This window comes from Lampris incognitus, chromosome 14 (genome assembly GCF_029633865.1).
Source record: "Lampris incognitus isolate fLamInc1 chromosome 14, fLamInc1.hap2, whole genome shotgun sequence".
NCBI classification, from domain to species: domain Eukaryota; kingdom Metazoa; phylum Chordata; class Actinopteri; order Lampriformes; family Lampridae; genus Lampris; species Lampris incognitus.
Genome location: NC_079224.1, coordinates 1,819,511 through 1,835,000, shown reverse-complemented (window position 1 = coordinate 1,835,000; position 15,490 = coordinate 1,819,511). Strand labels below are relative to the sequence as shown.

The 15,490-nt window shown below is 44.5% G+C and overlaps 1 protein-coding gene across 1 annotated transcript in view; it reads left to right on the top strand.

Moving 5' to 3' along the window:
• cntnap2b (contactin associated protein 2b) overlaps window positions 1–15,490 on the top strand; it is a 296,355-nt gene that overhangs the window by 9,828 nt on the left and 271,037 nt on the right. The window contains exons 2-4 of the mRNA XM_056293762.1: window positions 11,909–12,019; window positions 13,744–13,937; window positions 14,696–14,843. Of these exons, the coding sequence (XP_056149737.1) occupies window positions 11,909–12,019; window positions 13,744–13,937; window positions 14,696–14,843 (453 nt within the window). The remainder of the gene's footprint in view (window positions 1–11,908; window positions 12,020–13,743; window positions 13,938–14,695; window positions 14,844–15,490) is intronic.

The following is a 15,490-nucleotide window of genomic DNA, read 5'->3' as shown; positions in this document are numbered from 1 at the left end:
AGCAGGAATAGTGCATTGCCTTGGTAGATGCCACATGTTTTTTGTTTTATTTTGAGATCCCTATAAGACATTATTGATCACTGTGACAAAATATGTGAGAGCACACCATTTGTCCCATCATCCATCTCAATTATTACCAGGTGTTGGATTTGGTGCGGCCTGAACTCAGGTGCTGCTGACCAACTCCAAGGGAGGATTTAAGCAGTAGCCTTGGAGTTGTTAGGGGCTGTAGGACGCCAGAGTGTAGATGTGTGCACATGGTGTTCATTTCAGTTCAATTGTTGCGAGCTCGGTTTTGTTCATTTAAAGCCCAATTATTATGAGTTGAGTTTTGTTCAGTTGAGCTAACTGTTAATTTGTTTCTTTGCTTTGTACATATTATTGTTTCACATGTAGCTGCACCCTGTAAGTACATCATTTTTATGGAAACTGTTTTGAGACTGCCTCCTACATTTTAGCCACTCGGGCCAGACTTCCCCACAATCCCCATAAGGAAATTACACTCTGCATCTAACCCATGCTATCTGTGTAGCTAGGGGCAGTGGGCAGCAGCCGGGGACCAACTCCAGTTCGTCTTGCCATGCCTCGGTCAGGGGCACAGACAGGAGTATTAACCCTGACATGCGCGTCTTTTTGATGGTGGGGGAAACAAGAGCACTCAGAGAAAACCCACTGCAGACACGGGGAGAACATGCAAACTCCACACAGAGGATGACCTGGGATGACCCCCAAGGTGGGAAAACCCCGGGGTTCGAACCCAGAACCTTGTTGCTGTGAGGCAACAGCACTAACCACTGTGCCACCGTGCTGCCCAATTGGATGGTTACCTTTGTGGTTGTCTGTGAGTTGGCCTCTGGTGTTTTCCACTGCCGCTTTGAGTTCTTGATGAAGGCTATTAATATCCTGCTGGCCTTGTATAGGAGGGTTTCCGTGCAACGTCATCACAGAGATGCGTGCACAACTAGGGGGCAGAAAGCAGCTACAGCGCAGATATTTTAACCAAGATAAAGCTCAAATACAGCAGAGATGACGCGCAGTTGAGCAATAAACTGCACAAACTGCCAAAAGGATGGATGGAAAATGTTCAACATTTTCATTGTTGAACCGCTTTGGTAGCTCTCAGAAGATTACGAGATGCATAAATCTTTTGAGAGCTACCAAATGTTGAACATTTTCATTGTCGTTGTTGAACTGCTTTGGTAGCTCTCAAAAGATTATGCATCTCATAATCTTTTGAGAGCTACCAAAGTGGTTTTGCCCCCTGGCTGCGCATGCAACCAGTAATGCTTGTAAACAGGAAACCCGTCTATAGTGCTCAGCACTCTAGTAACCATGTGTGGGGCATTGAATCGTAGGCTTTCTTGCACTCAATCCAGGCTGTGCTCAGGTTTGTCTGTCTGGTCTTAGAGTCTTGGGTGACTGCTCTATCAACCAGTAACTGATGCTTTGACCCTCTGGTGTTGTTCCCAATTCCTTTCGCTTGTGTATTGACTCATGTGCCCATTCAGCTTAGCTGCTATGATGCCTGACAGGATCTTCCATGTTGTGGAGAGGCAGGTTATCGGCCAATGTGGGGATCCTTCATTATCAGTATTGTTCTCCCCTGTGTTAGCCAGTCAGGGTGAGACCCTGATGTTAGCAGCTGGTCCATCTATGCCGCCAGGTGGTCTTGGAGTGTTGTTGGCTTCTTCATCCAGTATCGTGAATCATGTCATATCATGACTGCAGGTATCCCCACCCTTATAAACAATACAGTTGCATAACGTTTGAAACTAACAAATAGTTTCATATGCTCCTGAAGCTGTGTCTTCAGTCCACATACTTCACATACAGGGGGCAGTACTATTGGCAGAGGCATGGGTGTGCTATGGCTTCCCCAGTCTCACCTGTAGTGGCCAACTTGCATATGGTGGAAGTGGAAGAGAGGCTTTGATGTCCTATCCAGGGACACCACCTAGCCATTGGTTCAGATTTGTGGATGACACCTGAGTTAAAATTAAATCTCAGGATGTAGCACATTTCACCGAGCACATTAACTCTGTGGACAGACAAGACATCAAGTTCACCAGGGAGGATGTGAAAAATGACAGGGTAGCCTTCTTACACTGTGACATTGAAATTGGTGATGGGGGACATTTGATTGTTGATGTTTACCGTAAACCAACACATACTGATCTGTACTTAAGGTTTGACTCTCATCATCCATTGGAGCACAAACTAGGAGTCATCAGGACGCTGGACCACCAAGCTGACAACATCCCCACCGACACAGCGGCTGGGGAAGAGGAGAAATCCCACATTAAACAGGCCCTGGTTAAGTGTGGTTATCCTAACTGGGCGTTTGTCAAAGCCAGGAAGACGCCCAAACAGTGCACCAGCCAATTGAAGAAAGGAGAAGGACAACAGCTGCCTAATCATAAACCAGTGGTGAGTCCATATGTGATGGGAGTGTCGGAAAAGTTGAGATGAGTATTTTCCAAACACCGCATCTCGCTTGCTTTCAAACCCCAAAATACACTGCACCAGAAGTTGATCCATCCCAAGGATCGGATTCCCCGGCACAAACAAAGCAATATAGTGTAGCTGTTAAGTGCCAGGAGGATTAGCATGACTTGCACATCGGGTAAACCAAACAGATGCTGGCTGAGGATGGCACAACACAGGAGAGCTAACATGTCAGACCAGGACTCCACAGTCTACACCATCTACATCTACAGGCCAGTGGCCACTCTTTCAAGGATGAGGATGTGCACATCCTTGATAGATAGGTAGGAACGATGGTTTGAATGAGGAATCAGTGTTAAGAGGGAATGACCATCCCTGAAATGGGGGGTGCGGGGGGGCTAAGAGTACATCTGTCACCATCTTACAATGCTGTGATTGCAATTATTCATCAATCCTCTGTGAATAGTACACATGGCCATTGTAACTGTAGTTAATGGTCACGCCCATATTTGCATATGAAACCAATCGTTTTTGGATGTTATGCCACTGCATAGTTTGTAAAGGTGGGGACACCTGCAGTCAGGTGAGCTTGAAGAGGTCACTTAGATGTTGATGAAATGTTTCTCTCTCAATAAATGTGTCCAGACAAACTGATTAAAATTTATTTGATGTAGCTCATGTCAAGAACATTGAAATGTGCCAGCCATCACAACTGACTGTTTGTGGAACAGTTTTTGCAGTCAAGAATTACCCAAGAAGATTATGTCTGATGATAAGACAGAGAGTTCGGGAATAGCTGTTTCTGAAGGAAACCCACAAGACAATGCAAAACCATCTGAGACTGACAATCAAGACCAAGATATACCCAAAGAGTCACAAAAGGGGATGTCATCTGAAAGATGTGCACAAAGGACTGCGTCTAAGCCAAGTTATATGAAGGACTGTGAGTGTTGGGGGGAGTTGATTTATTCAGTGTAAAGGTAAACCAACTAACAGGGGATGCACTGCTAAATTATTGTTCTGCAGGTGAGGAAAACAACTTCAGGGGGAAGGAAGGTAGTAAATGGTGTGTTACGGCACGAATGCCTGTAGATGGAAATGAAGGCCTAGTTAAACTGGAGTCAACATCTATTGTTAAGCAGTGAAGAAGCGTGTGCAAAAGAAAGTGGTAATTCCGTGGGGCGTCTGGGTAGCGTAGCGGTCTATTCTGTTGCCTACCAACACAGGGATCCCTGTGTTACCTCCGGCTTGGTCGGAGACACAATTGGCCGTGTCTGCGGGTGGGAAGCTGGACGTGAGTATGTGTCCTGGTCGCTGCACTACCACCTCCTCTGGTTGGTCGGTCTGTTGGGGCCCCTGTTTGGGGAGAGGGGGAACTGATGGAAACTGGTAGGTGATTCTCACACGCACCTCATCCCCCTGGTGAAACTCCTCACTGTCAGGTGAAAAGAAGTGGCTGGCGACTCCACATGTACCGGAGGAGACGTGGTAGTCTGCAGCCCTCCCCGGATAGGCAGAGGGTGTGGAGCACTGGGCGGGATGGCTTAGAAGAGTAGGGTAATTGCCAGGTACAATTTGGGAGAAAAAGGGGGAACCCCCCCACCCCAAAAAAAAGAAGGTGGCAATGCCCTGTGTTGAGACCTGTGTTGTGTTGGTCAGTAAACAGGCTGAGTTTACTGTGGCTGTCTGTAGCCTTCAGACATCACAGTTTACTATGGCTGTCTGTAGCCTTCAGACATCACAGTTTACTATGGCTGTCTGTAGCCTTCAGGCATCACAGTTTACTCTGGCTGTCTGTAGCCTTCAGGCATCACAGTTTAGTCTGGCTGTCTGTAGCCTTCAGACATCACAGTTTACTATGGCTGTCTGTAGCCTTCAGACAGCACAGTTTACTATGGCTGTCTGTAGCCTTCAGACATCACAGTTTACTATGGCTGTCTGTAGCCTTCAGACATCACAGTTTACTCTGGCTGTCTGTAGCCTTCAGACATCACAGTTTACTATGGCTGTCTGTAGCCTTCAGACATCACAGTTTACTCTGGCTGTCTGTAGCCTTCTGGCATCACAGTTTAGTCTGGCTGTCTGTAGCCTTCAGACATCACAGTTTACTCTAGCTGTCTGTAGCCTTCAGACATCACAGTTTACGCTGGCTCTCTGTAGCCTTCAGACATCACAGTTTACTCTAGCTGTCTGTAGCCTTCAGACATCACAGTTTACGCTGGCTCTCTGTAGCCTTCAGACATCACAGTTTACTATGGCTCTCTGTAGCCTTCAGACATCACAGTTTAGTCTAGCTGTCTGTAGCCTTCAGACATCACAGTTTAGTCTAGCTGTCTGTAGCCTTCAGACATCACAGTTTAGTCTAGCTGTCTGTAGCCTTCAGACATCACAGTTTAGTCTAGCTGTCTGTAGCCTTCAGACATCACAGTTTAGTCTGGCTGTCTGTAGCCTTCAGACATCATAGTTTACTCTGGCTGTCTGTATCCGTCAGACATCACAGTTTATTCTGGCTGTCTGTAGCCTTCAGACATCATAGTTTACTCTGGCTGTCTGTATCCGTAAGACATCACAGTTTACTCTGGCTGTCTATATCCTTCAGACATCACAGTTTAGTCTGGCTGTCTGTAGCCTTCAGACATAACAGTTTACTTTAGCTGTCTGTAGCCTTCAGACATAACAGTTTACACTGGCTGTCTGTAGCCTTCAGACATCACAGTTTATTCTGGCTGTCTGTAGCCTTCTGGCATCACAGTTTAGTCTAGCTGTCTGTAGCCTTCAGGCATCACAGTTTAGTCTGGCTGTCTGTAGCCTTCAGACATCACAGTTTACTCTGGCTGTCTGTAGCCTTCAGACATCACAGTTTAGTCTGGCTGTCTGTAGCCTTCAGACATCACAGTTTACTCTGGCTGTCTGTAGCCTTCAGACATCACAGTTTAGTCTGGCTGTCTGTAGCCTTCAGAAATCACAGTTTACTCTGGCTGTCTGTATCCTTCAGACATTAGAGTTTACTCTGGCTGTCTGTAGCCTTCAGACATCACAGTTTACTCTGGCTGTCTGTAGCCTTCAGACATCACAGTTTACTCTGGCTGTCTGTAGCCTTCAGACATCACAGTTTAGTCTAGCTGTCTGTAGCCTTCAGACATCACAGTTTACTCTGGCTGTCTGTAGCCTTCAGAAATCACAGTTTACTCTGGCTGTCTGTAGCCTTCAGAAATCACAGTTTACTCTGGCTGTCTGTAGCCTTCAGACATTACAGTTTACTCTGGCTGTCTGTATCCTTCAGACATTAGAGTTTACTCTGGCTGTCTGTATCCTTCAGACATCACAGTTTACTCTGGCTGTCTGTAGCCTTCAGACATCACAGTTTACTCTGGCTGTCTGTAGCCTTCAGACATCACAGTTTACTCTGGCTGTCTGTAGCCTTCAGACATCACAGTTTACTCTGGCTGTCTGTAGCCTTCAGAAATCACAGTTTACTCTGGCTGTCTGTAGCCTTCAGACATCACAGTTTACTCTGGCTGTCTGTAGCCTTCAGACATTACAGTTTACTGTGGCTGTCTGTAGCCTTCAGACATCACAGTTTACTCTGGCTGTCTGTAGCCTTCAGAAATCACAGTTTACTCTGGCTGTCTGTAGCCTTCAGACATCACAGTTTACTCTGGCTGTCTGTATCCTTCAGACATTAGAGTTTACTCTGGCTGTCTGTATCCTTCAGACATCACAGTTTACTCTGGCTGTCTGTAGCCTTCAGACATCACAGTTTACTCTGGCTGTCTGTAGCCTTCAGACATCACAGTTTACTCTGGCTGTCTGTAGCCTTCAGACATCACAGTTTACTCTGGCTGTCTGTAGCCTTCAGACATTACAGTTTACTCTGGCTGTCTGTAGCCTTCAGACATCACAGTTTACTCTGGCTGTCTGTAGCCTTCAGAAATCACAGTTTACTCTGGCTGTCTGTAGCCTTCAGACATCACAGTTTACTCTGGCTGTCTGTAGCCTTCAGACATCACAGTTTACTCTGGCTGTCTGTAGCCTTCAGAAATCACAGTTTACTCTGGCTGTCTGTAGCCTTCAGACATTACAGTTTACTCTGGCTGTCTGTATCCTTCAGACATTAGAGTTTACTCTGGCTGTCTGTTGCCTTCAGACAGCACAGTTTACTCTGGCTGTCTGTAGCCTTCAGACATCACAGTTTACTCTGGCTGTCTGTAGCCTTCAGAAATCACAGTTTACTCTGGCTGTCTGTAGCCTTCAGAAATCACAGTTTACTCTGGCTGTCTGTATCCTTCAGACATTAGAGTTTACTCTGGCTGTCTGTAGCCTTCAGACATCACAGTTTACTCTGGCTGTCTGTAGCCTTCAGGCATCACAGTTTACTCTGGCTGTCTGTAGCCTTCAGACATCACAGTTTACTCTGGCTGTCTGTAGCCTTCAGACATCACAGTTTACTCTGGCTGTCTGTAGCCTTCAGAAATCACAGTTTACTCTGGCTGTCTGTAGCCTTCAGACATTACAGTTTACTCTGGCTGTCTGTATCCTTCAGACATTAGAGTTTACTCTGGCTGTCTGTTGCCTTCAGACAGCACAGTTTACTCTGGCTGTCTGTAGCCTTCAGACATCACAGTTTACTCTGGCTGTCTGTAGCCTTCAGAAATCACAGTTTACTCTGGCTGTCTGTAGCCTTCAGAAATCACAGTTTACTCTGGCTGTCTGTAGCCTTCAGACATCACAGTTTACTCTGGCTGTCTGTAGCCTTCAGACATCACAGTTTACTCTGGCTGTCTGTAGCCTTCAGACATCACAGTTTACTCTGGCTGTCTGTAGCCTTCAGACATCACAGTTTACTCTGGCTGTCTGTATCCTTCAGACATTAGAGTTTACTCTGGCTGTCTGTTGCCTTCAGACATCACAGTTTACTCTGGCTGTCTGTAGCCTTCAGACATTACAGTTTACTCTGGCTGTCTGTAGCCTTCAGACATTACAGTTTACTCTGGCTGTCTGTATCCTTCAGACATTAGAGTTTACTCTGGCTGTCTGTAGCCTTCAGAAATCACAGTTTACTCTGGCTGTCTGTAGCCTTCAGACATCACAGTTTACTCTGGCTGTCTGTAGCCTTCAGACATCACAGTTTACTCTGGCTGTCTGTAGCCTTCAGAAATCACAGTTTACTCTGGCTGTCTGTAGCCTTCAGACATTACAGTTTACTCTGGCTGTCTGTATCCTTCAGACATTAGAGTTTACTCTGGCTGTCTGTTGCCTTCAGACAGCACAGTTTACTCTGGCTGTCTGTAGCCTTCAGGCAGCACTTAACAGTTGTTACTGCGCACCAAGCTGCAATGCAATCCTTCAGGGCTGTTGCCCAAGATGGAACTAAAATGTCTACTTTTTGGCAGTTACAAGTTCAGAATGTTACGAGATGAATCTAAAACATGATATTATTTCTGGATGGAATTATATAGTATGATGACATGTAGATATCAACCCACTAGAATCCATTAGAATATAACAATTTACTTAGGAATTGTTTTTTCCCCCCATGTCTTCCTGTTATTGAAAAACACGGATTTCTGCCGTATTACTAAGCTGTGTTGGGCCTTGTAGGCTGAATATGGAGCTACGTTGTGTAGATATGATCTGGTGTTGTCCTCTTAGCATGAGGAGGGAGGTTCTGAGCTGTGTTTTGTTATGGAAATCAGGAGCCTCATTACCATGTCAGACACCTGCAAGTGTGATTTGTCACCCCTTTGGCACACACAAACGCGTGTCGTCATTTCACACACACACACACACACATGCACGCACAATCATGCACACCCACACAAACGCACTGCTGTTCCTTTTCCCCTCCCCCCCTGGAAGCTTTTTCCTTTGTCCACTCACTTAAAGAAGCACTGAACAAAGAGCAGCCTTACAACATACACATGTATACATATACATATCCATATACATGTGGTAGGGCTGAACGATGTGGGGCAATAATCTACAACAATATATTAGAACAATATTGCGATTAAGATTCAGTATGCAATTTTTTAAGCTCATTATCTTCTGTGTTGTCCACTAAAACACAAGCAATAAAACATTCTATAGTGTGACCATCGCAACAGTCAATATATAAACTGCTCTTTCCTGTAGGCCTGGCCTACATGATGATGACATGTAGGCCAGGCCTACGTTATGATGACAGTAGTCCAGGCCTACGCTATGATGACAGTGGGCCAGACCTACATTATGATGACAGTAGGCCAGACCTATGTTATGATGACATGTAGGCCAGGTCTACTTCATGATGATATGTAGGCCAGGTCTATGTTATGATGACATCTAGGCCAAGTCTACATTATGATGACATCTAGGCCAGCCCTACATTATGAAGAGATGTAGGCCAGGCCTACATTATGATGACATGTAGGCCAGGTCTACTTCATGATGATATGTATGCCAGGTCTATGTTATGATGACATCTAGGCCAGGCCCACATTATGATGACATGTAGGCCAGGACTACATAATGATGACATGTAGGCCAGACCTACGTTATGATGACATGTAGGCCAGGTCTATGTTATGATGACATCTAGGCTAAGTCTACATTATGATGACATCTAGGCCAGCCCTACATTATGAAGAGATGTAGGCCAGGCCTACATTATGATGACATGTAGGCCAGGGCTACATAATGATGACATGTAGGCCAGACCTACGTTATGATGACATGTAGGCCAGGTCTATGTTATGATGATATGTAGGCCAGGTCTATGTTATGATGACTTGTAGGCCAGCCATTTTGATGACATGAGAGGAATTGATGCATGACTTGATATGAATAACATACCTTTAGTTATTTAAATGTAAAAAGACAAACCCACACCCCTCACCCTCTCCAGCCGCAACACAACCAACTGCACTCCCTGCCAGCCACTCTGCCCTCCCCACCGAACCCCCACCCACACTCAGGATCTGTGTTGAGGATATGTGCCAGCTCTTCCAGAGATGGAAGACCAGGAAGGCACCGGGCCCAGATGGCGTGTCACCCTCCTGTCTGAAAGTCTGTGCTGACCAGCTGGCCCCCATTTTCAAACTGATCTTCAGCAGATCACTGGAGTTGTGTGAAGTCCCCTCCTGCTTCAAGAGCTCTACTATCATCCTGATCCCCAAGAAACCCCATATCACAGGATTAAATGACTACAGGTCCATTGCCCTAATGTCTGTGGTCATGAAATCCTTCAAGAGACTGGTGTTGGCCCACCTGAAGGAAATCACAGGCCCCCTACTCGACTCCCTGCAGTTTGCGTACCGAATTGGAGGTGCTGACTCTCATCCCGGCCATTTCACACTCAGTTGCAAACCGCCCCAGTACACGCTGGAGGTCACGTTCTGATGAAGCACTTTAGAAAATGCAACTTGATTGATTTCTTGATTGATTGATTGATTGATTGATTGATTGATTGATTGATTGATTGATTGACTGATTGAATCCAATGAAACCACATCATCTGCGAAGAGCAGAGATGCAGTTCTGAAGTTCCCAAAATGGACACATTCCTCACCTTGGCTGCACTATCACAATATCACAAACAGAATCGGAGACAAGGGACAACTTTGGCGGAGTCCGACACCCACCGAAAATGTGTTTGACTTTGTGCCAAGAATGCGGACACAGCTCTCACTTGGTTATATAAGGAACGGGTGGCTACATACCACATACAGCACTTCCGCAAGGGTAAAGAGTTGTCATACCAAACACTGTTTTTAGAAAGGTATGAGGTCTGAAAATATTATTACAATTACCTGCCTGATAGACTTCCATTTAAGATGTCTATTTTCCTTCAACAGGGTGTGTTGCCATTGAAGCTGTTTCTTCCAAATTTCTCTCCCCATTAAAACTCTATTTTGGGACATAGAGACATCGCCATCAAAGTCAAGTCACTTCCTTTTGAACAGAGACATCAGTTTCCTTTTGATATATTTGAGTGCCAAGGAATGTTTTGGCCTGTATGTATGAAGAATTCGTCATGACCTCCCTGTACCTTATAAGGAGTTCAAATCAGTAGTAAAGGCTGTCCCTAATGGGTGGAGTCAGCTTAAGGTGTGGGGAAGCCAATGGGGATTATTGAGACCTTTCTGTGATGGGACTGAAATCTCTAAGTCCTGCTAAAACAAACCTATAAGAGGACTACTACATTCTCAGAGTGATATCCCCCAAAGCCAAATTATTCTGGAACTGGAATACACTGATACACTGTAAAAATACTCCATCACAGCCACCTGTGTAATGGTCAATTATCAAAATTCACTAATGTCTCTAATGTGTGTGTGTGTGTGTGTGCGTGTGTGCGTGTGTGCGCGTGTGTGTGTGTGTGTGTGTGTGTGTGTGTGTGTGGTAAAATAAACAGTTTATTTCAACCTTAAAGTAAAACTTTTCTCTGTCTTTAGCATTTGTTTAAGATAGTAAAAACAACATGTCGATCATGGTCATGGTCACTTCACCTCCTGCTAGTTGCAGCAGGTATGCAGCAGCAGTGCCAAGGTGCATGCACATCTGATAATGTCCAAGTTAACAGAAATGTAAAGTCTGTGTGGGATTTGCATTTTTTTTTATCTTAGAATTATTAAAATGACACATGTATTGCTATTATGCAGTAATAAGGAAAATTACGCAGCAGTGAGGAAAACGGGGCATTTTGTAAGTTTTTCATTAAATTCAGAGACTGCAGGATCATGAACATTTAGAGGGCCTGTAAATATACAAGATGACATGCTTCAGGTTGAATGAGCTGGGTTTTTCCATGTTCCAAGATGATGATTACTCTTGTTTGATTCTCAACTTGACAAATTCAAAAGAAGCTCCAGGAACATCAGAACAAAGTTACATATATTGACTGATCTTGTATTGATGGCTGATCTAGTAGATCTAGATAACTGGTAGATCTAGATAACATACAGCCTAGATAACAAGTAGATCTAGATAACCGGTAAATCTAGATAACAAGTAGATCTAGATAGCAAATAAATCTAGATAACAAGTAGATCTAGATGATAAGATCTAGATGACAACTTGATCTAGATGACAAGTAGATGTAGATAACTGGTAGATCTATATAACTAGCAGATCTAGATAACTAGCAGATCTCGGCACTGGGAATCATTAAAGGGAGGCTCGAGGGTGCAGAACATGTCGGTTTTCAAGTGGATTCTTTCCTTCTTGAAAGAATAACTAAATAAATAAATCCCATGACACACAGGTGTGTGTGACAGCACTCCAAGCAGGGCTGATGTTTTAAAGAAAAATGCCCCCCTACTAAGAGACAGCGCTAACTCCACCTCCGCTACTGTCTTTGTCATGTTTTAAAAGTTTCAAGAAAGAAATCTACCCGATTTCATTTACAAGGGCAATTTTCCCCATTTGTCTAACCCTCCCTCTCTCAATCCTTCTGTCTCTCGGTATTGCTTTCTCTCTCCAGGCAGGTGTGAGGAGAGTTTGGCCTCGCCTCTGGCCTACAGCTCCTTCACCAGCTCCTCCGTGTTGGCGGGAGGCTACGGAGCGGGTTATGCCAAACTCAACCGCAGGGCTGGTAGGTCAGTGTGTGTGTGTGTGTGTGTGTGTGTGTGTGTGTGTGTGTGTGTGTGTGTGTGTGTGTGTGTGTGTGAGTGCAGGACTTGTTAGTTTATGGTTAGTGTCTCTGTTGTGTGTAGGCGTTAGCTACTATCTTGTTTGTATATCTTGGCATGTACCTACTTATTGCAGCTTTCTAAATGCTTCCATGAAACTGTGTTGATTCAAAGACATTTTTAACAACATCCTAAAGATATAGATAAAATCCAACAATACCAAATCGAAAAGAATACCATGAGAATATCAATACCATATTGAAAGGATGTGATATATCATCCTATAAATCCTATAAATATCATCCTATCTGACTCCTTTTACTGTCGGCTGGGAAGATGGCGGCACAAGTTCAAATTTGCGGCGGCCTCCCCCAGTACCGTCCATGCAGTGTCTTTGTTCACGTCTGCGTCTAAGTTTTGTCTTCATTTGATGGCTGGGAGAGCTGGCACTGGACCGGCTGGGAGATTGGGGCAGTCTAAGCTAACTTCTAGCCCATGCAGACCGGCAGTTCCGATAACACCGAGGGCAGTCTGGCGGTGGTCTCGCCTGGTGTTGACTGGTGTTTTGATGTCATCGTGAGGAGGACGCATGAGGAGGACGTGAGAAGGTGTGTTGAGGGTGTCTGGCTGGGAGACCTTGGTCTGCTTCGTCCGGTGGACCCGGGGACCACGGTCCCTGCCTGGAGCTGCACCTGAGGAGGAAACACTGAGGGCGGCCTGACAGGGCACGGAAGAGGGCCAGGCTAAGCTAACTGCTAGCTCATGCAGACCGGCGGTTCCGACAGTCATCCTGGCTGACGTTCATTCCTTTGCACAGTGATTTTTGTTTAGTTAGTTTGGATATGTGTGTCAGTTTGGATATGTGTGTTAGTTTGGATATGTGTGTTAGTGTGGATATGTGTGTTAGTGTGGATATGTGTGTTAGTGTGGATATGTGTGTTAGTGTGGATATGTGTGTTAGCTTGGATATGTGTGTTAGCTTGGATATGTGTGTCCTTGTAGTTTTTGGGTGTGTTGTTGTCTTTGTGTTGCACTGCTGTGGGCTGGGGGAAACAACATTTTGTTTCATTTCATGTACTCAAGTGCATGAGGTGAAATGACAACTAAAGTGTTCCTGATTCCTGAACAAACAACAAACACGTTGTTTTAATGTGTTGCACTATAAACAAAGTGATCCACAATCAAGACAAATCAGCCAACACCATCCTGCTGTCCCCACCCATGATGCCTCATCAGCTCCACAGAGAAAAGCACTATCAACCTTTTATCTACGTAATATGAAACACGATGGCCAAGGGGACTTATCTGTTCGGTTGCTTTTTTGTTGCTGTGTTTTTGTTTTATTCTCTCTATACTTCTATAGCATCTTAGATACTCTTTGTTAGACCGCTACCTTGTGGCAGACCCATAGTACTACAGCATGACAAATCAACAAACAAAGACTGATCTATACCCCCCTTCCCCTCCAATTTCACCAGATTGGGTGAAAACAAAAAAACAAACTAGGTGACACAAGAGAGAGAGCGCGAGAGAGCAATAATATAACTACAGGAGATGTTTTGACTGGAATGGCTGATATGGAAGGAATGGGTTCTGTGTCCACTTGCTGTCCTCTTTGATTTCTTTCAACAATCCCATTTATTTCCCTCTTCTACAACCCGTTTTGCTCTCATTCCCTCTTCACCAGGTGCTGGGGGCTGGTCGCCGATGTACATGGACCATTTCCAGTGGTTACAAGTGGACTTGGGTTCTAGAAAGCAGGTAGTTGAGGTAGCAACACAGGGCCGCTACAGCAGTGCTGACTGGACCAGCCACTACCGACTGCTCTACAGCGACACAGCCAGAAACTGGAGGCCTTATCTACAGGATGGGAACATCTGGGTATTTATATCTTATCTACATGCATATTTTATAATCTAATGATATTAGATGGAGCATGGCAAAGATTATTTGCAGCAAGATCACTTTTTGTAATTGTGAGTCATTAGGTTAAGATGTTGTAATTGTTTCTAGTGAAACTGAGCCATGATCTTTATGTTAATGCAATCTAGAATAATTGGCTCTTTTACCTTTTTAAAGTGTCTCTTTCCTTTTCTGGGCAGATTGAATACAAGCAGCAGTTGATATCATAGTCTGTGTACAGTCACTGTTGATTCAGATATGGATTCGTTTCCTTGACCTAGTTAAACATACCGTTGTGCATAGACAGGTGATTTGGCAGAGATGTGACCTGTGGATCAGCTCAGCTGATGTTCTCTTCTTCATAAGCAGTCACACCACAGCTTGCTCACCTCAGATTTGCCAACAGTTTGCTCTGCACCAGACCAAACCACAAAAAATGGAAATAATGAAGGTTTTACTAATTCTCAGGTCACCATTGCTGACCTAATCTGATCTAATGCTATGCAAATCTTAATTATCAGGTTAGTTCTGTTATTCTTAAATACAAAGAGAAGAGGAAGTGTAGAATACATTAAAGGAGAAATGGAGACCTTCTATTAGATACAGTTCTAAGGTAATAATTATTCTATTGCATTGTATTGCAACACGGTATCTTATTCTATACATAATAAAAGCTTTGTAATGATGTACATTGTAAGAATATTGTAGTTATGTACCTGGTTTGTGGTGTATCTCAGACATTTCCAGGGAACTCCAACAGTGAGGGTGTGGTGCGTCACAAGCTGCAGCATGCTATCTTAGCTCGCCACATCCGCTTTGTCCCACTGGACTGGAACAGGGAGGGACGCATCGGCCTCAGAGTGGATGTCTATGGCTGCCCATACTGTGAGTAGATCAGCACATGATGAGCCAAAACCCAACAAGTTATGTCTTAAACAGGATCCAAGGAGTACAGCTTGTACCCTGAACTAAGCTAAAATCCAGCATTGTAAAACAAGCTTTAATGATATGCTGATGACAGCACACTCTATGAAACATAGGAACATCCTACATGGTGACTTGATAGTAACCTTCACTCCCTTTAGCACAATCCATGTTTTGTTTTCTCAAGGCTTAAATATCCTGTCTTCTTCACTTTATCTGTATCTGCTACTACTACTTCCACATATCAAGTTACGTCCATGAGGACGAGTGGACGGACGGACGGAATTGTGGACGTAACTTGATATGTACAACTTGAAGCTTTTCACCTGTTTGCTGGTAGGTCCAGGTGAAAGTTTGTCGACAATTGTGTGCATGTCGTTGACATTTATCCATGGTAAATATTGCAGGCATCATGAAAAAATATGCCATTGTCAATATACACGCCAACAAACAGGAAACTAGTATGACCGCTAAAGTAGAAACTGGAAGTCAGTGGACTACAGTTATGCACAGAGCGTGGCCTGGGGAATTATTGTTTGTCAGAGTTTGAGATTCTGTACCAGTAAAAAAAAAAACAATGATTACCAGCTAATGGAAACCCTGCTGTG